This window comes from Erpetoichthys calabaricus, chromosome 11 (assembly GCF_900747795.2).
Source record: "Erpetoichthys calabaricus chromosome 11, fErpCal1.3, whole genome shotgun sequence".
Lineage (NCBI taxonomy): Eukaryota > Metazoa > Chordata > Cladistia > Polypteriformes > Polypteridae > Erpetoichthys > Erpetoichthys calabaricus.
In genome coordinates this window covers 70,460,430-70,484,364 of record NC_041404.2, presented here as the reverse complement: position 1 = coordinate 70,484,364, position 23,935 = coordinate 70,460,430, and the positions used below count along the sequence as shown (strand labels likewise).

At 38.4% G+C, this 23,935-nt stretch overlaps 1 protein-coding gene across 3 annotated transcripts in view; it reads right to left on the bottom strand.

Moving 5' to 3' along the window:
- hdac6 (histone deacetylase 6) overlaps positions 1-23,935 on the bottom strand; it is a 101,800-nt gene that overhangs the window by 19,105 nt on the left and 58,760 nt on the right. For all 3 annotated transcript variants that reach the window (XM_028813311.2, XM_028813312.2, XM_028813314.2), the window contains 5 exons: positions 23,647-23,715; positions 13,975-14,167; positions 12,414-12,563; positions 8,824-8,998; positions 4,090-4,535 (listed from right to left, as the gene is read on the bottom strand). In XM_028813311.2, the coding sequence (XP_028669144.2) occupies positions 4,090-4,535; positions 8,824-8,998; positions 12,414-12,563; positions 13,975-14,167; positions 23,647-23,715 (1,033 nt within the window). The remainder of the gene's footprint in view (positions 1-4,089; positions 4,536-8,823; positions 8,999-12,413; positions 12,564-13,974; positions 14,168-23,646; positions 23,716-23,935) is intronic.

The following is a 23,935-nucleotide window of genomic DNA, read 5'->3' as shown; positions in this document are numbered from 1 at the left end:
ATCTAACTTCTATCATCCACAGAGGGAGTCCCCATCACATATGCTGCCCTTCACAATTACTTCTGGACATCAGAATTGCCAGTCTGCCAGGTTATCACAGCACCACTATTTAAAGCACCAGCATCACAGATTGCCACGCTCTGGGACAGTGTTCCCTGGAAAGCTGTGACACAATCTGTTGTCAATCATGTACCTAAATTACTGTCTGTAAGTGCTTAAGTTTATTGTAGTAAACACCACAGGGACCTGGCACCAGCCTATCAATAACTGCTTGTAGACTGATGGCCACTACAATCTCCATAACCTCTTCAAAATCAATTTAAAACTAATAACATTTAAACTTTTTGCAATGAATTGCACATAATGTGTTTGGTTTGATTACTTGTTAATTTACAGTATATGGTCAAGCATTGCCTCTCCATTTTTATATGTTTCTCCTCATGTTATGTGTTTTGTTTTGCAAGATTTCTTTATGGTGATATAAATTCACACAGTACAGTGACTGCTTTAAAAGCAGTGCATTTTGTTGGTTTGCCCTGAATACAATGTGCAGTCTGAAATATATGCAACCACCATTCTTTATTGTATTTTTTCACATATATCATTAAGTGTTTCGTTTCATTTCATTAAGTAAAGAAAATCAAAACCTGGGCTACAGTGATTAGCAGTAGCTTGTTGTTCAGTACTTTAGTTAATAACACCCTAAAAACATTCTAATGGCACTTTTCAAGATGAATTCAGCTGGTGAAGTAACTCAACCTTTTGGATGAAAAATAATAGGCACTTGTGCTAATCGCTGGAGACTTCAACCATGTAATGCTGGACAAAACATTACCTGCCTTGTCCCAGTATGTGGATTGTAACACCCGGGGAAATAGGACTATTGACTATTAGGACTATTGACTAATAGGACTATTGTATGCAAATGTTAAAGATGCATACTGCGCCACCCCGCTGCCTGCGCTTGGGAAAGCAGATCATAACCTGGTTCTGCTTCAGCCTCACTACAAACCAAGAGTGAGAGAGCTACCTACAACCACACGCTCATTCAGGAAGTGGTCCCCTGAGGCAGAGCAGGCTCTGAGAGACTGCTTTGGAACTATGGACTAGGATATCCTGCAGGGGTCACAGAGTGAGAACATTGAGGAGGTTGTTGACTGCACTACTGACTACATCAACTTCTGTATGGACTTTGTAGTTCCAGTAAGAACAGTACGCTGCTATGCTAACAACAAGCCATGGATTACAAGTGACATCAAGGGCCTTTTGAACCAGAAGAAAAGGGTTTTTAAAGGCGGTGATCAGCATGAGCTCAAGCGCGTGCAGAAGGAACTCAGAGTCCAGCTCAGGGCGGCAAAGGAGCAGTACAGGAGAAAGCTGGAGCAGAAGTTGCAGCATAACAGCATGAAGGAAGTGTGGGATGGGATGAAGATCATCACTGGCTGCAGCTCGAAGCGGGGTGCCACCATCGAGAGAGATGTGGAGAGAGCAAACCAGATGAACAACTTTTTTAACAGGTTTGACCACCCTAACCCACTCTCACCTCGGAGTACTGCACCCTCCACCCATCCTTCTGCTGATACCAGCATAGGAGAGAGTTTACCCCAACCCACAATAACAGCAGCCCAGGTAAGTAGAGAGCTGAGGAGACTTTGTGCCAGCAAAGCAGCAGGTCAAGATGGAGTATCGCCACGACTGCCGAAGGCCTGTGCGTTGGAGCTGGGGAGTCCTCTACAGCGCATCTTCAACCTGAGCCTGGAACAGGAGAGAGTCCTGAGGCTTTGCAAAACATCTTGCATCACCCCAGTCCCAAAGTTATCACATCCTAGTGAGCTGAATGACTTCCGGCCTGTCGCTCTGATGTTGCATGTGATGAAAACCATGGAGCGGCTGCTGCTTCACCACCTGAGGCCACCAGTCCGCCACACCCTTGACCCTCTGCAGTTCGCATACCAAGAGAAGGTGGGAGTGGAGGATGCCATCATCTACATGTTACACCAATCCCTCTCCCACTTGGACAGAGGCAGTGGTGCTGTAAGAATTATGTTTCTGGACTTCTCTAGCGCCTTCAACACCATCCAACCTCTGCTCCTCAGGGACAAGCTGGCAGAGACGGGAGTAAATTCATACCTGGTATCATGGATCGTGGACTATCTTAAAGACAGACCTCAGTATGTGCGTCTTGGGAACTGCAGGTCTGACATTGTGGTCAGAAACACGGGAGCGCTGCAGGGGACTGTACTTTCTCCGGTCCTGTTCAGCCTATATACATCGGACTTCCAAGACAACTCGGAGTCCTGCCACGTGCAAAAGTTCACTGACAACACTGCTATCGTGGGCTGCATCAGGAGTGGGCAGGGGGAGGAGTATAGGGACCTAATCAAGGACTTTGTTAAATGGTGCGACTCAAACTACCTACACCTGAATACCAGCAAAACCAAGGAGCTGGTGGTGGATTTTAGGAGGCCCAGGCTCCTCATGGACCCCGTGATCATCAGAGGTGACTGTGTGCAGAGGGTGCAGACCTATAAATACCTGGGAGTGCAGCTGGATGATAAATTGGACTGGACTGCCAATACTGATGCTCTGTGTAAGAAAGGACAGAGCCGGTTATACTTCCTTAGAAGGCTGGAGTCCTTCAACATCTGCAATAAGATGCTGCAGATGTTCTATCAGACGGTTGTGGCAAGTGCCCTCTTCTACGCGGTGGTGTGCTAGGGAGGCAGCATAAAGAAGAAAGACGCCTCACGACTGGACAAACTGGTGAGGAAGGCAGGCTCTATTGTAGGCATGGAGCTGGACAGTTTGACATCCGTGGCAGAGCAATGGGCACTGAGCAGGCTCCTGTCAATAATGGAGAATCCACTGCATCCACTGAACAATATCATCTCCAGACAGAGGAGCAGCTTCAGCGACAGACTGCTGTCACTTTCCTGCTCCACTGACAGACTGAGGAGATCGTTCTTCCCCCACACTATGCGACTCTTCAATTCCACCCGGGGGGGTAAACGTCAACATTATTCAAAGTTATTGTCTGTCTGTATACCTGCATTGTTATCACTCTTTAATTTAATATTGTTTTTTATTAGTATGCTGCTGCTGGAGTATGTGAATTTCCCCTTGGGATTAATAGAGTGAGTGAGTGAGTGAGTGAGTGAGTGAGTGAGTGAGTGAGTGAGTGAGTGAGTGAGTGAGTGAGTGAGTGTCTGTCTGTCTGTCTGTCTGTCTGTCTGTCTGTCTGTCTGTCTGTCTGTCTGTCTGTCTGTCTGTCTGTCTATCTATCTATCTATCTATCTATCTATCTATCTATCTATCTATCTATCTATCTATCTATCGCAATAGTTACTTAAGAGGTTTGTTTCTACAGCCTGGCTAATGTGGGATTTACATTTTGAATAGCTTAGCATTTGCTTATCCTAATACAGCACTACAATCAATATTTTATGAAGGAACAAAACATTTTAAGGATATATTTTATGATGCAAATTTACTAAAGCAAAAAAGAAAAGCAATGCAATATCCAGGCTGTATGCAGAACAAGTGTTGTGTGTCTCCTGTAAGCAAAAAGTATTTTTATATCAACAGTCTGGAGTAGTCACAGTTCACTTTCATTCAAAAAATTACATTAGGTAAACTAACCAATTAATATGCTCAAAGAACAATTTACATTCACATATACTCATAAATATCATTAATAAAAACATGTAATTGAATATGTAATAAAATATTTATAAATAAAATGTTTATAAGCCATTGCATCATTTATAGTCTATAATATATATTCAGAATTCATTTTAATATTGGTATTCTAATTTAAATTACATGATGCCATCATTTCTATAAATTATATAAAGTGTTTTAATGTAGCTGTAATCTTTGCTAAGTCGTACATAATACATAAAATTTCCTAAAAAATTCCACACAGTCATAATTTCCTGAAAAGGTATAAAATATACCTGTACATGTTTTCATGCTGCTTGGTAAGAGGAATATAAACATAAAATTACAGCTAATATCTGATAGCTAATATTAATTTTAATTATGAAGAGCTCTGAAACAGTACATCAACAGTATCCATCATGCTCTTACCTCAGGTGTTTCTGGCTGAATAGCTTGATTAGACTGTGGAGTTTGAATGCTGCCTTTTGATCTTTTTTGATGCTCCTGAACATTTGTTGTACTTTCATGAGCCAGTGGTTTCACCTTTTGCCTTGCACCACCCACAGATAAGGAGGCTAGGCTACTAATGACTGTCTGTTCAAGGTCAATTTGGTCTTTTTGCCTTACTGTGCTACTTCCAAGAGATACTGACTGGAGGCTTTCTGTTATCTGGTTAATGGAGTCGTTGTCCGCAATGACCGCAGTGGTTTCCAAAGACTTCAATGGACCTTCATTTACTTCACTAGTAAGATTTTCATGCTGTTGCACATGTTTTTGAGGAGTACTTTCTTTCTTTGATGATGTTCTCCTAGGCGAAAGAAGTTCCTTCCTGGTGGGACTAGCTGTAGGCAGCGAAGACCGTACAGAATCTGGAACTGTTGGTTCAGAAACAGAAAAACTTTATTTATATTATTGGTTCAATACAGTAAACCTATGTAGGCAGACAATACAGTATAATGGACGATGCAGAGGAGTAGTAACACACTTTTTTTTTTTTAACTGCACTGTATATCACATTTTCATTTATAGATATTATCAATATTACTTTATGTGTACATTTATTTTATTATAAATTAAAAGTATAACTGACTTGTTTAATTTTAAGTAATGTAACTCAACAACTGAACAAAAGGCACTAATGACCTAAATGGAACATGAGTAATCTTCCATTGCTAAATTAAAAAAAGACTGCAAGAAACTGATACAAGATGTACTTGTAATGGATGTACTTAAATAATATTAAATACTGTGCTTTAATTACTTGATTAAATACATCAGTTATGTAGTGGAATAGGTTTGTATCTATATAAGAAAACATACTTTTTTAACCAGTTAATCTTTTACACAATACAAATGCACCATTTATCTTACAAAAAATTTACATTGTTGAGATATTTGTGTCTAAAAAGAAGATTGACAGTGTTGCATGATACCTTCCGTAGACATCTGGATTTTGCAGCCTGCTGTTGCTGTATGTTAAAGACCTCCACAGTCAAAAATACCTGTTAAGTTTTCATGAGTGTGCTGGCTTGCTAGGAATCCACTTTCAGGTGGGGCCAAGTAATAAAATGAAAGAAATAGACATCAGCTTTGAGTAGGCATACAGTATTTTCTCACTTATGATGTTGGGTTTGAATGCCCTCTCACAACTTATGACTCATTTGTATTGACAGCTGATTGCAAGCAGGTGTACACTATACAATTTTACAAGAGTCAGATTTGAACAATCTCATGTGATGAGATAATTAGGTGAGACTCATGTTACTCTCGTTATACGACAGTGTTTTTACACTAGGGTAAATATTGCTAAGCTTGCTATCAGTATTTTTTTATTAGGAAATGTATATGTTATAATGTCATTTATGTTAATTTGTTACAAGTACAAGAACATGCAGTGCTACAAAAGTTTGTAGCTGCTGGACAATGTTGCTCATTATTTCATCTTTAAAGACCTGTGGCCTCATGTATAACGCCATGCGTAGAACTCACACTAAAATATGGTTTACGGACAAGAAAAATCAGATAAATCTCTGCATACATCAAGTTCCATGCCCCACCTGACTCCACCCAGAATTTCACAAACTTTAATATGCAAATCAATATAAATATCACCTTCCGTTCAGTGTTTAGCTACAAAACAATGGAAGAGGCATGTGAAAAAAAGAATAATTTGAGGGACTGCAAAGAAAAAATGTACTATTTTTTTTCTTACACAGTGTGACGGAGACACTCGAAAGTTCAAGCTCAGAAAGTTGCATAGTGCCCGAAAGAAAAAAAGAAGTGATCAGATATCACAGCAGACATGAAAAGGCGAGTTGCAGCCCACTGTCTGTTTATTCTGTTTCAGACAAAATTACAAAAACTGACCCTGTGCGATGGTCAGGCGATGATAATGCTGCTATGCCGAGCCCATCTTTGGGCAGTGGCTGCACACACACTTCTGCCTCGGAAACCACTGGGAGGCCATCTGGCTCTGTGCTGACAGACTATTCTGGAGTCACAAAATGCAATAGTGGATGCTGTAAGAGATGTGGCAAATGAACTAAGGAATATAATCGCTGTACTATGTGATACTGACCACAAATTAAATGAATTGGTTAAAAAATAAGTGTTTTTACATCCTTCTAATTAGATTCAAACGAAGTTATAATGTTGTCCGATCTAGCTGATCATTTGGTGGGTCAGGTTCATGATAGCACATCTCTTCAGGTTCGTGCTTGCACAATGCGACACACTTTCTGTGCACTACAGAGCAGCACATTAATACAGTAGAAATGCTTTCTATTTACATAAGTAAATTCATTCTCTGAAGGTGCCTTTATAGTGTAATGGGTACAGAGTGCCACAACAGACCAATTCTCAGATCTTTACTTTGAGGTGACTCGCAATCCTTAAAAGGACTGCTTGCCATTTGCCACACTAGTTAGAAAAAGCACCTGCAACTGTGCGGAGCTGCAGTTTTCATAGATTTTCCAGCTATATGTGATATAATGTCAGCTCATTCCCTTGCTAATGTAACTTGTTTGGCATTGTTGTAATAGCAATGTGCATGCAGTTGACTGATCACATTTGTAAAACTGTACATTGATGTGAATTGTGCTTTGATGCTTGCCAGTTCAACCACAGTGTAAGGAAATCTTATGTATCTGGAAGACAAGTGGGTAATACCATCCTATACATTTGGCATGGTGCGGCTCAGTAATGAAGTGCAATACCCAATCGGTCAGCAAATTTATGTCAAAAAGCTCCTGCGGCTAAAACCAGAGAGTGGACAGAACCTGCAAATGAGCAGGTAGAGCACAATCCCTCAAAGTCTGCCTTTGTAAAGCCGGTGCCAGTTCAGCACACAGCTCCAAGAGGATAGCTCTTGCAAATCAAAATCTACTTAGAAGACAGTCGTCATCATCTGTAAATATGCGCTCTCTTCTAATTCTTTCAGTTGCGATGTCTTCTAACAACGCTAAAGCAACCATTGTGAGTTGGAATAGTGTGGCCATTCTGTGCACCACAGAATTGTTACAGAATCATTACAGTCAAGTGAATTCAATTTGTAAACGATATGCAATTAATTTTGGTGTAATTGATAAACCCCAAATCACAGATGTGAATCTAAAAAAGAAAAGCAGACCAAAGAAACGGTACCACTGCTTTGACGCTCGGTGTCGCCAGATTGCAAAACCAAGCAAAATAGTGTGTACATGTGGTCCGAGGCTGCCATGAAAATGTGTGTGGCTTTACGCAAAGTTTAGTTTTTATACAACAATCATACGCAACATTTTTCATGAAACTATATAGCAAGACAGGAAGCACCAGGACTCTAAAGACTTGGACCTTCATCCTTTTGCATAGATATCGGGAGCACCACACACCCCTTTCCACTGACCTCATGACTCCCCATGCCATCTGTCCACTGACTTCATAGAAAGAATCACCAGTGACATGAATGACGCTGCTGAGGTAAGTAAACCTCTTGACGAGGTTGACACTCTCTCTTCAGACAGACACACTGCTGATGGCTGTACCCAAGAGGTCATTAAAGGCCTGGATCTTGGTTTCTGTTCAGGACACTCGCAAAGTCAAGATCAGTGAATCTTTCTTCACTAACAGATGCCCCACAGCCGCTGGACCCCATTACCTTCCCTAACACCCACTCCATGAAAGCACTGAACAGAGCAGGAGCAAGAACACACCACTGACAAACCCCAGAATCAACTGGGAAAAACGCAGAGGATGTGCCTCCACTCTGCGCAAATTATGAACAGTAATGTACATAGACATCGATCAGCTACGGACTGTCACACAGCCTCTCTCATGTTCTTTATAGCAGACAAATTTCTTTTTTTGTGTTATTATAGGTCAACTATTACTTCCTAATCAACTGCTGAAAAGAACCACTGTCTCTGCTAAAAACTTTTCCAAGCTGTCTTATAATTATTTATGCTCTCCATCAATTTGATGCTTTAAGTCGCAGGTCTTCAGATATTGCAATCTATTCCGTTCTTTCCGAACTATGATAGGTGCTATCGATGATCTGTTTTTCAGGGCTACTTAAATCTCACAAGTTGTATGTATAATCATGGATTGCCAAAGCCCGTCTTGAGTTAACGAGAAACACTTTGCGCTCATGGAACCGACTGAGCCTAAATTTGAAAATGAGGGTTATTTAATCGAGACTTACACAGCTAAGCCTTGATTCGTAAGAACATGTCATGGAATACACCCCTGCATGATTACCTTTTATGATTTTATTTGCTGTCTTAACATATACAAAGAATAATTTTAGCTGGAGCTGTCTATTTGCACTGCTCTCTTTGTTGGGCGGAATTTGAATGCTCAGTTCTCTTTAGATTGTTTTCAAAGCATATTTTATTCTCAAACATTTGACTGAGTGGTGTTTTATGATAATGCTATGTTTCCAAATAAATAACAAACTTCTAGCTCTGCAGACTTTGCAAATTAGCTAGCAATAAAATACTGTTATTATAATAGTAGTAGTAGTAGTTACAGAATTATTGTGCAGGTCCCACTTACAAAGTGATGTTACAGTCTAGCCTCTAAATTTCACTACCATTTATTTAAGCACAGAACCTATTAATGTGATGCCACCAAAACATTACCAAATAACAATTAACATACAAACAATACAATACAAACAAAACTTACTGTTAAGTCGGAGGCTGCTCCAGAACTGGCAATGTACTTGCAGAACATTGTTGATTGAACGTATGGCACTTTGGTGTGGTACAGCCAACTGACCCAAGTCTGGCAGGCAGTCTCCCAGCAGAACAGATGTGCACATAGACATTGACTCAGATATTGAGGATAGGTTATAGCCTCCCTGCACAGGACAGTATAATTCAGACAAATTCTAACACAGAGAGATTATTTTTAAATAAATTAATGTTGCTTTTAATGTAGTGAGAAGTCAAGCAAAATGACACCTTTTATTGGCTAACTAAAAAGATTACAATATGTAAGCTTTCAAGGCAATTCAAGCCCCTTCACATCTTGCATATTGTAATCTTTTTAGTTAGCCAATAAAAGGTGTCATTTTGCTTGACTTCTCACTACATTCATAATGGCTAACATGGTACAATACCCTGTTTCTTTTATGACATATTAAGAACTAAATAAATACTTGTGACACAAGTGCCACCAACCAAATTAATTAGTTGAATAATGACTCAAGATATGTCACATTCAAATATTTTGTAGAAAAAGATTAAAAGAATGGGCTCCAAATGAAGTTCAATTATAAGCTGATCATGGTGATTAAGGCAAAGTTAGGATTTAGACAGTATTTACACATTTTTTTGATTATATAGCTTTTTATAACTGCACATTTTTTGCTTAAAAATGAGACACAAATGACACACATATCCTAAATACTTTACCTAAATCTACAGGCGAGAAGGTGGGGATATAAAGAAATTGTGCTTTTACATTGGTTTTCCAAAACTGATCTATATTGAGAATATCTGGGTGTGCTTGGCTATATACTGATACCCAAAATGGGCTTCTGCCTTACATTTTGTTACCATAGTGGGATGAAAAAAATACACCAAAAAAATTATAAATTTTTTTTAAAGAACTTTTTGACAACTACAAAGGAATTTTATTATTACCACACTATTTCACCTCATACCATGTAGAACATATTTATCAATTCTGACATTATAAATATTAAAAGAAACCTTAAAATTGATAGTATTCTGGATAAGTATCACTCAGGTTTCAGACCAAATCATACTATAGAAACTACTTGGTTAAAGTAGTTAATGACTTACATCTTAATGCTATTAGATTTGAATGCAGCATTTGATATTGCCCATCTTAGATAGTTGGTTGGTCTACCTGGTAGTGCCTTGAGTTGATTTTACTCTTATACCACAGGAAGAAAATTATTTGTCAGTTGTGGTGATTATATGTCAGAGATCCATATTATGTACGGTGTGCCACAGAGGTCAATTTTTGGGTCCCTTATTATTCTTAATCTACGTGCTCAATTAGGCCTGATCATTTTGAAGCATACAAGTGAATTACCAACAGATGACACAGATTTATTTATCCACAGTGTCAGATGACCCAGAGACTCTAAATCCCCTGATCCAGTGAATTACAAAAAACAGAAATAGTAATTATTGATGACAAACAAAAAAGTGAAGGCTTAAGAATAAACTACGCCATCACACCACTTCAAATCACACATTAAGAATATTATTAAGACTGCATTTTTCAGTTAAGAAACACTGCAGGAGTGTGAACTCTTCACTGCAAGATGCTGGAAAGTTAATACAAGTTCCTGTATTTAGCCCACTAAATATTGCAATGCACTTCCATCAGGATTACCTAAAAATTATACTATGGCTGCTGCATTTTGAGCTAAAATGAGAAAATCTGAGCAAACCTTACCAGTCTTAGAATCATTACACTAACTGCTTGTGTCCGTTAAGATTAATTTTAAAAATACTTTCAATTGCATATAAAACTCTAAACAACCTACTAACTTATAATATTTTGGAATGCTTGTCACCTTACATTCCTAAATGTAGTCTTAGATCCTCTAACACTGGCTTGCTCAGTATTCCGAGAGTGAATCATAAAAGAACTGGTTAGGCAGCATTCTCTTTCTTTGTACCAAAAATCTAGAATAATTTACTGTTAAGAGATACATCAAGCCAGTACAGCTGAATACTTAAAAAAATTACTAAAAATCTTCCAATCAACTGATCACTTAAGAAAAGCATTACTACCATTCACTTAAATTGAACTGAGGAGAAATTTTTTTCTTTTCATGAAATGCAATTCTACTTTCATGTGTTGTCTTTATTCTGGTAGAAGGTGGTGACAACATGCATCACTACTCCCTAATCTAAGTATGCTGCAGTCATGAGATGCTGGGAAGATGAAGAGAATTCCACAAGTGTATTCTGTTAATTGTGGCAAGCTTGGGCCTTAGAACCCTGCAATCTTTTGGCCTTAGAACCCCGACAGGTTTATTTTCTACAACATCCTGCCAATTGGAGTTTTTTTCCTGTCTTTCCTGACCATCTAACCATAGTTTTTGTTATTAAGATGGACATTATGAATCTTTACAATTATAAATAACTAATCTTTTTTCAATGTTTTTGTAATTCTGTTTAGCCACTATTATTGTAAAGCATTTTCAGTTTTGTCATATATGAAAATGTGCTATATAAATAAATGTTACTGTTGTTGTAATTTAATTGTACAAACTGTTAAACACAACATGTAAAATTACTATTGCATTACCAGTTTATTTTGAAATGGTACTGGTAGGCTCATATGCACTGATTATAATATTACTTAAGCTTTAAAATGTGATTATAATATTACTTAAGCTTTAAAATGTTCTATCTGTATTAACACTTTCTAAGCTGAAGACGTCATTAATACTTATTAAATTATGGTAACCTGCTTAACAAGCCCTGTATTTCAAATTTTCAAATACCAAAAGAGTCCCTCCTCGGTTTATGCTAAGCCTTTTATATATTATAAAAAAAAAAAAACAACAAGTTATTTACGTGCTGGGCACTTTTAGGTAACATACTCTTCTATAGCATATTTTTAAATTCCATCTATATGTTTAGAATGCAGCAGACTTTTTACACAACCTTTTCAATTACTCTAACTTACCAGAAGTTAAGTTTGCTATGAGAAACAATAAAATGTATGTTACAATGGCATGTTTAAAGTCAAGATAATTTGTAAATATTTAGTTTTATCATTCATTTAGTTTATTCTTTTCCCAAGGGTAAAGTTTTTTCAAATATTGAATACTGAAAAGTATGTTGACCAATAATATTTATCTAATTATATAAAAACAAAAAACAACAAAAAAATTACACAGTGCTGTCCCAAACTAAGTAGAGCCAAACTTTCATTCTATGTTTATAGAGCACTAACAAGTGTGATTTTACAGGAAAAAACAACAACGGTTGATAAATAATAATAAATAAGAAAACCTTATTTTGGTATTTGGTACACTGTATTAATCCCAGAGGGGAAACTGTCTTATTGCATAAAACTTTGGGTGTCAGCGAACAGGGTTAGCCATCGTACCGCACCCCTGGAGTAATTTTCAGGTTAAAGGCCTTGCTCAAAGGCCCAACAGATTAGGATCTGGCATTAAAGGGAATTTGAACCAAAAACATTCCAGATACCAGCACAGATCCTCAGCCTCAAAGCCACCACTCCATCTAATAATATACAATAGGTAACCAACCACTTACTTCAAGAACCACCAGCACCCGTCCTCCTGCCAGACCCAGTAACATGTGGGTCATGTGAGCATAACATTCTGGTGTTACTAAGTAACTGCCAAGTGGGTCACCACGAGCTGCATCAAAACCAGCTGACACAAGTACTAGCTCAGGGTCAAACTGAGAAATAATAAGAGATAAGTCATTAATTTTAAATTCATAATAAAATAAATTGAAAAAAAGCATTATTATTCTTTCTCAAAAACTGCACAGACCAGCTACATTTTTGTGCTGTATACTGCTCCTTCTTTATTTATATGCAAATTTGGTAAAGAAATATTGAGCATTATTAATGTAGTTACAAACAAAAGTAATTGAGGTCTTGTAACTTTCTTTATTTATTTTTACAATGTCAAAAATGTTTGTTTATGCAAAAAGAAGACAGCCTAAGGTATTGTTTTGCAAAAAATGGTCAATTGTTTAAAATGTGGAAAATCAGTAATATAGGAATTTATTCACTCTGCAATTTTCTATGACCAGTACAAACTTCTCTATAATTAAAATAAGTAGTTTATATTTGCCTTAGTTGGTACTGTACTTAATAAAAAGTGTTATATTATACTCAAACATTACTAAGTGAAATAATTAACAGTGAATCTGGCGATAGCTGACAAAAAAAAGAAAACATGCACATAGTCTAAATAAGGGTACTTGATGATTATGTTTCAGCAGAACAGCTTCATTATACCTTGGCATAAATTCTTAAAATGTCTGAAATTGTACAAGAATGAAGAGACTCTATATTTTTAATAAGAACACTCTCTTAGGTAATAAATTTCTCAACTGGATTGGGATCTGGTGACTTGAATGGCCACTACACAGGCCATTGTCTTCTGAAAGATTTTACTTGTACTACAAAAAAAAAAAGAAATACTTAGGTTTAACGTGATCATATAGAATGATTTTGTTATTTAAGAGTGCAATTAAAAGAACAACAGGGTAGTAAAACTATATGTACTTAGAATGTTGTGAGCAAATGACTGGATGACTTGACTTGTGGATTACACACAAAAAAGTAATGTGACATTTTTTCATTTACTTTTTGATATTATTTGCTATTATCCATTGTTGGTTACCATAGGTGCCGATTATAACAAAAACGTTATCTTTGCTCTGGATAACAACATGAGTTTAAAAAATTTTCCTGGTCATATATACAAACTACATGGGGTAAATAATATAAAAAAGTGGGGTAAAGTCTTCTTTCAAGCTTGAAAGAAAACTGTTTTGCTTCATTATTTTAATGACCATTTCTGTAAACAATCATCTTCTTTCAACAGAATCTATATCCAATATTTACTGAAGTGTTTCCTTTATTTTGTCAGTTATCAGGATACCTACTAACAATCTTTAGCTCTGCTATGCTACAGTTTACTGTTCATATCAATAGCACACAACACCATTTCAGACAAAATTACAGATTTTGAAAAACACAACAATTTTTAATTGCCAAAGAATTAAGCATATGGCTATAATAAAATGGTGTGAAGCAGATAAGGCTGGAACATTAGTAGTAGCTATATAAAGTTACCTCACTGGCAATTGGCATTACAACTTTCTGGAAAGCTGCAATATATTCAGGATCTCCCATTTTGCTTGAATTCCAGGGGATGTTTACATTGTATCCTTTACCCAATCCTTGGCCAACCTTGTCAAAATTTGCATCCTCCATTGTTGGAAAGAATGAGCCATTATCATAACGGTGCAGGGAAATATACAGCACACTATAAATATATAAAGTAAATATATATGATAAATATTTTGATATTAGTAAGTCTAGCAACAAGACATAATGTTCAATATAATATGTAACATGTGGCATAGTATGTACTTGGAATTTCCATTTTGCTGCAACAAAATACCAGGGCTTGTTATTAATCTCATATGATAAAGTTACCATCACTAAATAAACGGGATCTTGTAATTCCTTCTAGTCGTAGTAGTATATATAAGTAGTATAATTCTATAATTTCAGACCCCACCATTGCACTTTTATGGGACTTAGAGCTTTTGAAATATTGTAGCTAAGACAAACATCACACCTTACTTTTTTGATCATTTTGCAAAAAACTTGGATGTTGTACTATTTCATGGTCCAGTTTTGGACAAATGATCACACACTTTTCCACTAGAATAATTTGTTAAGAGTTAGGATATCACAATAGATAACCCAGCCACTGGGGATGCACAAACCAGTGTTTCTTTGTGCCGGACCCAAGCCCGGATAAATGGGGAGGGTTACATCAGGAAGGGCATCCGGTGTAAAATTTTGCCAAATCAATATGCGGACAACAACACAAATTTCCATACGGGATCGGTTGAGCCCCGGGTTAACAACAACTGCCAACAGTACTGTTAGACAACAGGGTGCTGGCAGAAAAGTTGGTCAAAGAAGGAGAAGAAGAGGCGGGAGACGTGTCCGGAGGCAGGAGGAAAGTAAAGAGAGTGGAACTGAGGGTAGGAACTTTGAACGTTGGCACTATGACTGGTAATGGGAGAGACATAGCAGATATGATGGAGATAAGGAAGGTTGATATATTGTGCATGAAAGAGACTAATGGAAGAGGAGTAAGGCCAGGTGGATCGGAGGTGGATTCGAATTGTTCTATCATGGTGTGGATGTGAGGAGAAATAGGGTATGCGTTATTCTGAAGGAATAGTATGTCAAGAGTGTTTTGGAGGTGAAAAGAGTGTCAGACAGAGTAATGATTATGAAGCTGGAAATTGGAGGTGTGATGACGAATGTTGTTAGTGCATATACCCCGTAACTTGGGTGTGCGATGGATGAGAAAGAAGATTTTTGGAGTGAGTTGGATGAAGTGATGAACAGTGTACCCAAGGGACAGAAAGTGGTGATTGGAGCAGATTTCAATGGACATGTTGGTGAAGGGAACAGAGGTGGTGATGGCTAGGTATGGTGTCAAGGAGAGGAACGAAGAAGGTCAGATGATAGTAGATTTTGCCAAAAGGATGGACATGGCTGGGGTGAATACATATTTTAAGAAGAGGAAGGAACATAGGGTGACGTACAAGAGTTGAGGAAGATGCACACAGGTAGATTACATCCTATACAGAAGAGTCAAGATGAAGGAGATTGAAGACTGCAAAGTGGTGGCGGGGGAAAGTGTAGTTAAGCAGCATAGGATGGTGGTCTGTAGGATGACGTTGGAGATCAAGAAGAGGAAGAGAGTGAGGACAGAGCCAAGGATCAAATGGTGGAAGTTGAAAAAGGAAGACTGCAAGGTTGAGTTTAGGGAGGAGGTGAGACAGGCACTGCATGGCAGTAAAGAGTTACCAGACAGTTGGGCAACTGCAGCAGATGCAGTAAGGGTGACAGCAAGAAGGGTGTTTGGCGTGACATCTGGACAGAGGAAGGAGGAAAAGGAAACCTGGTGGTGGAATAGGGAAGCACAGGAGAGAATACAGAGAAAGAGGATGGAGAAGAAGTGGGATAATCAGAATGATGCAGAAAGTAGACAAGAGTACAAGGAGATAATGCGCAAGGTGAAGACAGAGGTGGCGAAGGCTAAAGAAAAGGTGTATGATGAATTGTATGGGAGGTTGGACACTAAGGAGGGAGAAAAGGACCTGTACCGACTGGGACCGAGCTGGGAAAGATGTGCAGCAGGTTAGGGTGATAAAGGATAAAGATGGATACGTACTCACAAGTGAGGAGAGTGTGATGAGCAGATGGCAAGAGTACTTTTGAGAGGTTGATAAATAAAGAGAACAAGAGAGAGAAAGCAGGATGACGTGGAGATAGTGAATCAGGAAGTGCAATGGATTAGCAAGGAGGAAATAAGAACAGCTATGAAGAGGATGAAAAATGGAAAGGCCATTGGTCCAGATGACATACCTGTAGAAGCATGGAATTGTTTAGGACAGATAGCAGTGGAGTTTTTAACCAGATTGTTTAATGGAATCTTGGAACGTGAGAGGATGCCTGAGGAGTGGAGAAGAACTGTACTGGTGCTGATATTTAAGAATATGGGGGATGTGAAGGACTGTAGTAACTACAGGGGGATAAAATTGATGAGCCACAGCATGAAGTTATGTGAAAGAGTAGTGGAAGCTAGGTTAAGAAGTGAGGTGATGATTAGTGAGAAGCAGTATGGTTTCATGCGAGGAAAGAGCACCACAGATGCAATGTTTGCTCTGAGGGTGTTGATGGAGAAGTATAGACAAGCCCAGAAAGAGTTGCATTGCGTCTTTGTGGACCTGCACAAAGCATATGACAGGGTGCCTCGAGAGGAGTTGTGGTATTGTATGAGGAAGTCGGGAGTGGCAGAGGAGTATGCAAGAGGATTACAGGATATGTACGAGGGAAGTGTGACAGTGTTGAGAACTGCAGTACGAGATTAGACAGGAGTCCCCGTGGACTATGATATTTGCTGATGACATTGTGATGTGTAGCGATAGTAGAGAGCAGGTTGAGGCGACCCTGGAAAGGTGGAGATATGCTCTGAAGTGGAGAGTAATGCAGGTCAGTAGGAACAAGGCAGAATACATGTGTGTAAATGAAAGGGAGGTCAGTGGAATGGTGAGGATGCAAGGAGTAGAGTTGGCAAAGGTGGATGAGTTTAAATACTTGGGATCAACAGTACAGAGTAATGGGGATAGTGGAAGAGAGGTGAAAAAGAGAGTGCAGGCAGGGAGGAATGGGTGGAAAAGAGTATTAGGAGTAATTTGTGACAGACGGGTATCAGCAAGAGTGAAAGGGAAGGTCTACAGGATGGTAGTGAGACCAGCTATATTATATGTGTTGGAGACAGTGGCAATGACTAGAAAGCAGGAGACAGAGCTGGAGATAGCAGAGTTTTAGATGTTAAGATTTGCACTGGGTGTGACGAGGATGGATAGGATTAGAAACAAGTACATTAGAGAGTCAGCTCAAGTTGGATGGTTGGAAGACAAAGTAAGAGAGGTGAGATTGTGTTGGTTTGGACATGTGCAGAGGAGAGATGCAGGGTATATTGGGAGAAGGATGTTAAGGATAGAGCTGCCAGGTAAGAGGAAAGGAGGAAGGCCCAAGAGGAGGTTTATGGATGTGGTGAGGGAGGACATGCAGGTGATGGGTGTAAAAGAACAAGATGCATTGGACAGAAAGATATGGAAAAAGATGATCCGCTGTGGCAACCTCTAATAGGATCAGCCGAAAGAAGAAGAAGAAGGATATCACAACAGATATGTCAGCATGATGAGCCTGCAAAACAGACTAGTTATGCTGAACCATCGTTTTTTCTTCCAAACACCATGTTCTGCATCAATGCAGAAACACTCATCTATTCACAGTACACTATTCCTTAAATTGTGTTTCATTCAAATGCTACTCCGCAAACAATAAGTAACATTCTTGGAAATCAGGTGCATCTTAAGGAGATATAAAAAAAACTGCGACAAGAACAATTTTATAACTTACTTTAATGCATCTTATAAAGGACATTAAAACTACCTTACAGCATACTGACTGACCCAGGTTCTTCAACATTTACATTTTTAATTTATCAGGTGCTTCCTAGTAACCACAATGTCAATTGCTCAACAATTTGTAACCTTCAGGTTCTTTCAGACTTTTGGGAAACGCATAAGGTCAGATCAGGAAGCTAGATTCTTTACAGGGGCATTTGCCTTGTGTACCTTTTTAAATGTAATGCTTCTTGAGGTTTTGTTCTTTGTTATTCAAGCCTCAACTTTTGATTTATTTATCACGTTTTGAATTGCATTTTTGGTTCTTGATCATCATGTTTAGAGTTTACGTTTAAGAACTTGTCTTCTGTATCTCTTGGTTTTGTTAAAGATGTTTTTTCTGTCTGCTTTGTGTTAGTTGACTTTGTTCTCTGTTCCTGTTTTTCTAGTTTTTAGGGTTTCTGCCTTATTTTATTAGGCGTTCTTCTTTCATCTTCAGTGGTTTTTACAGGAATTTGGGAGTTTCTAAATACATTTATTAGTTCAGAGATCATGTAACCTTTGGTGGCTGATGGACATGCATTGAGGCAGCTGTTCAGACTCATTTCCCTTTTTCTCAGTTTATAATTCTCTCTCTCCATATTACTCAATATTTATACTAAAAATCTATTACTTTTCTTCTGGAATCAGAAGACTGAATCTAGATCAAGAACGTCTCAATTTGAAGTCTCAAGTCCAATAAAGAAGTATCTGCATACAGATACAATCCTGTAAGTGCACACTATCATTCAGTTTAATAAACTGAAGCAGTCTCTGGATGACCACGTTTTTGACAGGTGTGAATCCTTACAGTAGAGTGTTAAGGCTGAGCTTGGTATACACTGAAATGATACATGAAAGGTTAATAGTGAGCAGAAGATGACCTCATTAGTTTATCAGCCACCATAATTAACAGATACTCTACTGTAAAATAAAGCGTCATAAATTTCTAAGCTTACTGAAATAGTAGACATACAACTGCAGAAATTATACTTGTACCTTGGGGATTAAAGTAAATGCTGAAAATGGAAACACTATCTGAATAAAATTTTCTGAATAAACTAGGGCAGTTTAATTTCTTTCCTTGTGTGACTCCAGACCTGTAGTGGAGAGATGCCATAGGATCTATATTCCCTATTACAATTCATACCACCTAAATACAATTAGCATTAAAGTTTCTCAACTTTACCAACAGCCAAATTATTCTTCAGAAGGCAAGAAAGTTTTGTCATTTGTCCTATGAATTCCAGTGAATTTTCTTTTTTCCTGACTTCAGGTCCACAACTGCTCAATCAAGGATAGCTATGGTTCTAGTGATGAAAAGAAAGAATTTGTGGTCGGAGTTCATAACCATTCTGCTCTACTGATCAGTCTCAAGATCCATATTACTAAACGAGAATGGTAAACCGGATATGGACGCAGGGTCGTGCCCGTGGACGCAAAAGACATAGTGCGCAAGCGCCACACAAAACGGGAGAAACTACGAACCGTCAGAGTAGGAAACAAAGTAAAACCTCATAAAGAGGATAAAGAACAGGGACAAACACATGAAGAGCAGGTTACAGAACAAAGCCCCCCTCCCCAGAGTACAACGACAGAGACTACGAACCGTCTGACATGCCGCAAGCAGGATAAAGCGAGGTCAGAAATAAAACACAGAGTAGGAAACTAAAGGGATTAAAGAAACAAAGCACACACCCCCCCGAGTGAAACGGGAGAGACTACGCACGTGCACAGACACCACACAAAGCCCCCCCCGCACCAGAGCAAAACGGGAGAGACTACGAACCGTCAGAGTAGGAAACAAAGTAAAACGTCATAAAGAGGTTAAAGAACAGGGACAAACACATAGAGAGCAGGTTACAAAACAAAGCCCCCCTCCCCACAGTAAAACGAGAGAGACTACGAACCGTCTGACATGCCGCAAGCAGGATAAAGCGAGGTCAGAAATAAAACACAGAGTAGTTTTATTAAAACTACACAAAAAACAAAGTAAAACTTCATAAAGGGATTAAAGAACGGGGACGAACACATGGAGAGCGGATTACAGATGATGACTCCTACAACGCGCGTCTCAAACTGCATAAGCAAACCAGGCACGGGTTCAACACGACACAGCTCGAGTGACCAAGATACAAACTCGCGCCTGCCTGGATATAATTAATGAACGCAATTGCCTACAACGTGCGTCTGAAATGACGCAAACCAGGCAGAGACTCCTCCAAAAAGAAACAGCTCGACTAAACGATATATGAAGTGAAACAGGAAACACTACAGAGTCCGCAGTGCTCCACAATGCACCGCATAATAGTTCGGAGAGAGCTTCGTATTAACAGTGGAGAGACCCACAGAGACACGGACGAACGCTCCGTATTAAACATACGTCATCTTCACACATCCAATCTATACGGCATAGGTGAATCACTTTACAGGTATGCATTATTAACAGTACGATAAACATCACAGTATCGTAAACAAATGAAAATTATTACTCGAAAAAGGGAAAATATAATCAGGTACGTACGGGGCTCCGTGTTAACAGTGGAGAGCCCCAGAGTGACACGGGCGAGCTCTCCGTATTAAACGTGCGTCATCCTCACACGTGGCTACCCAGCGGGCACGGGTTCAAAACGCCGGGGGTAGGCGAGCGAAGCGAGCGGGGGCAGAGCCCCCTTGTTTCACATGACTCAGAAAATGTGATCTTTGACAATCCAACACAAGCTCTAGAGCAGTGGTTCTCAACGTCGGTCCTGGGGACCCCCTGTGGCTGCAGGTTTTTGTTCCAACCAGATTCCTAATCAGTGACAACACCTGATAACACTGAGCTCATTTAATTAGCTGTTTTTTTCTTTTATTCGATATTCAGAAAAGCATAGCAGCATGATTTTTACATTTATAAGACATTTATAAAATTTCTGCTTTTGCTATAGATTTAAATGCTTAACTTTCTTTTGTTGATTTCATTATACTTTGCCCTTTCTCTGTACAGTTTTTCCCCCTTCGTTGTAACTTAATAATGACAACTTAAAACGAGCATAGCAGACATGCTGGCAAATGACACACTGAATAATCAAAGGCTGCAACTACTTTAGTGTCAGACCCACTAATTAGTAAATAATGGATTAATTAAACAAAACACCTTGAAAAGTAGAATGAAAATCAAGATGAAAATATTGTTAAAAAGAAAAAAAATACATTATTCCTATATAACTGCTTGGTACATTTTAATATATATATTTTTTTTTAGCAAACTTAGTTTTCTAATTAATATATTGTTCCCTAAACACAGAACTTGGGAAATATCAGTTCACTTAATTAGCCCAGGAGTTCAATTAAAAACAGAAGCTGGTTGGAATAAAAACCTGCAGCGACAAGGGGTCCCCAGGACCGACGTTGAGAACCACTGCTCTAGAGGCTATTAACAACTCCAAACAACTGGCATATGTCCCTTTTAATGAATGATTTAAATTTTTCAGTCCCATACAGTGTTCATTATTGGCCATGTTTCGGTGTGATCAGTACTCGGTTTGAACTCGACTACTATCTATCGTTTTCTTAATTGACTCTGTTTAACATAATTGTTATGAGAGGGAGTTCAATATGCTTTCTTAATTTGGTTTGAGGCACAGCCTACTTCAGAACCCCCTTATTTGATGAATCGGCTATCTAGGAGTCAGGTCATCTTTCCTTTTGTATACAAATAAATGTTAAGTCCAAAAGGCTAGAATGTCATTGTTGTTACAGTATGTATGGAAAAATGCCTTTATGAACCTTTGTTAGATAAAATGGCACCTTCTTTTCTTATTGTATGTCTCTATCAACTTGCTCGTCGTAAAGATTTGTTTCTGATTTAAACTCAAGTTGTTAAATTCCTTCTATAAAATATTTTCATTTTTCTACCCCCAGTGCCATTCTCTTTTGAAATTAGACTACTCTTATTTCTAAAATGTTTGCTTCCCCTATTGCTAATGCACCCTCTCTGGCTGTAAGCACAATGATGCAACTTGATCTCCTAATGCTATTTTCACATGCCTTCCATAGTTGTCTTGTAAATGGTTTGAGGTGTAAATAAACTACTCGCATGGACTTTAAACTTACTTGTGTGTATGAGTGTGTTCCTTTCCTCTGTATGCTCCTGAGGGTTCAGGTCAATGTTTATGTATGCTGTGATTAAAACAATTGTAAAGTTGGTTGCGTCATACTTTTCATATATAGTGATCACAATACATAGGTAACATCTGCTTTTGCAAGAGAAATGGTTATATCACCAAAGGTCACTCCATGTGAACTTCTAAAATTGTAAGCTCATGGACATGCCCAGGCAATGTGTTGGTACCATAACACCACACTAAAAGGTCATGAAGGAAGAATGAGGACTGTCTCTCTATAAGACCATAAAAGAAGAAGGGAATCTTTGGTCTTAAAGGGAGCACAATACAGTTCAAAATGTCTGGATGAAAAAGATTTGGTTTGCCAAGCAAGTATGAATATTTGTATGTATATAGACGTGTTTTATAAACACTATCTATATATCTTTGTTTATATATATATACTGTATATATATATATATATATATATATATATATATATATACTCACACACACATTTATAGGTCTGAATTGCAATTCAGACCTAACTGGGGCTCATCAGGTGTATAAACCTTTGCTTCCCCTTGCGGGGATCAAACCTCGGATGTCAGAGCTTGAAGCAAAGCTTCTGACGATGTGCTAAAGTAGCTGGTTTGCTTATTTGACAGGGTGAAGATTGGAGTATTGCATCCATAGGTCTGAATCGCAATCTGATTATTTGGACTGTTACCTACCAGGTAACACTTGTGGTTGGTCGGCCAGTCAGGAAACACCTGCCACGTCCTCTTAGTTGCAAGAAGCAGATCATAAATATCTGATACAGTACCTGCCAAAGAATACAAAGAGTACATGACACGTGTTTCACCCTATTTGGGGCTTCGCCTCAGGAGCTGACGTCCGAGGTTCGATCCCCGCATGGAGAAGCAAAGGTGCATATACTTGATGAGCTCCAATTAGGGTGAAACATGTGTCATGTACTCTTTGTATTGTTTGGCTGGTACTGTATCATTCATACACATATATAGTTGAACTTAACGTTGTCTTAATAGAATTTCTTAAGAAATGTGGATAAGCAGTCTAATAATAACAGTATAGAACTAATTCCTGATTCTATTGGTCCTCTCTAAAATAAATGTGAACAAGCTGCTGCTGCTAAAAGAATATGCACAATACGGCGAGAAAGTCTTTCTGTGTTTATCTATGACTTGAATGAGCTTGATCAGTGAAACACTTACCTTATGTGGGAAAAAGAACAAAGAGCATAGTATGAGCATGTTCTTGGAACAGCAAAAGTCCAAAATAACAATTAAACCTACACATGCATACTCTGAAATATGAAGGCAAGCTGCTCAAAACATTTTTGAATATCCACACTTAATTCACAATGCTACATGTAGCACTAAAAATTACTTTCGGAATGTGGTCTGGCAACATCAGTTTCTTAAATATTTTTGGGTGTTCATACTACACTCAAATGTATGTTTTACTAAATCTGCCTTGAATAATAATGCATTGCACTTGCAATTTAAAATGCAATTGTGAATAGTTTGTCTATCTGTGTCAGTTACACTATATTGTTATTCCTACAGCTGAATGCTAGCTGAAATTCATATAACAAAGATAAAGCACGAAGAAACTAAGTTTAGGTTCACACGGCTTGCTGACCATACCTAGGGTCATCTTCAAAGATGTGCTGGGTGCCATTGCCATGGTGTATATCCCAATCCAGAATCAGTACTCTGTAGAAGAAGTAAAGTAATACAGTTATAGCATTTTAGTCAGTGGAATAGAGGCAAAAATGGAGGACAAGATAAAAAGGAAAGAGTAGTCTCATTAGAGCATTCAACTAAAAATAGGAATAGGAGGAGAAGGAGGTAGTTCCTACCTTGTGCCCAGTTATTACATGACACTCATTCAAAATCACTAACAAATAGATATTTTGTACTTTACAAAATTAAC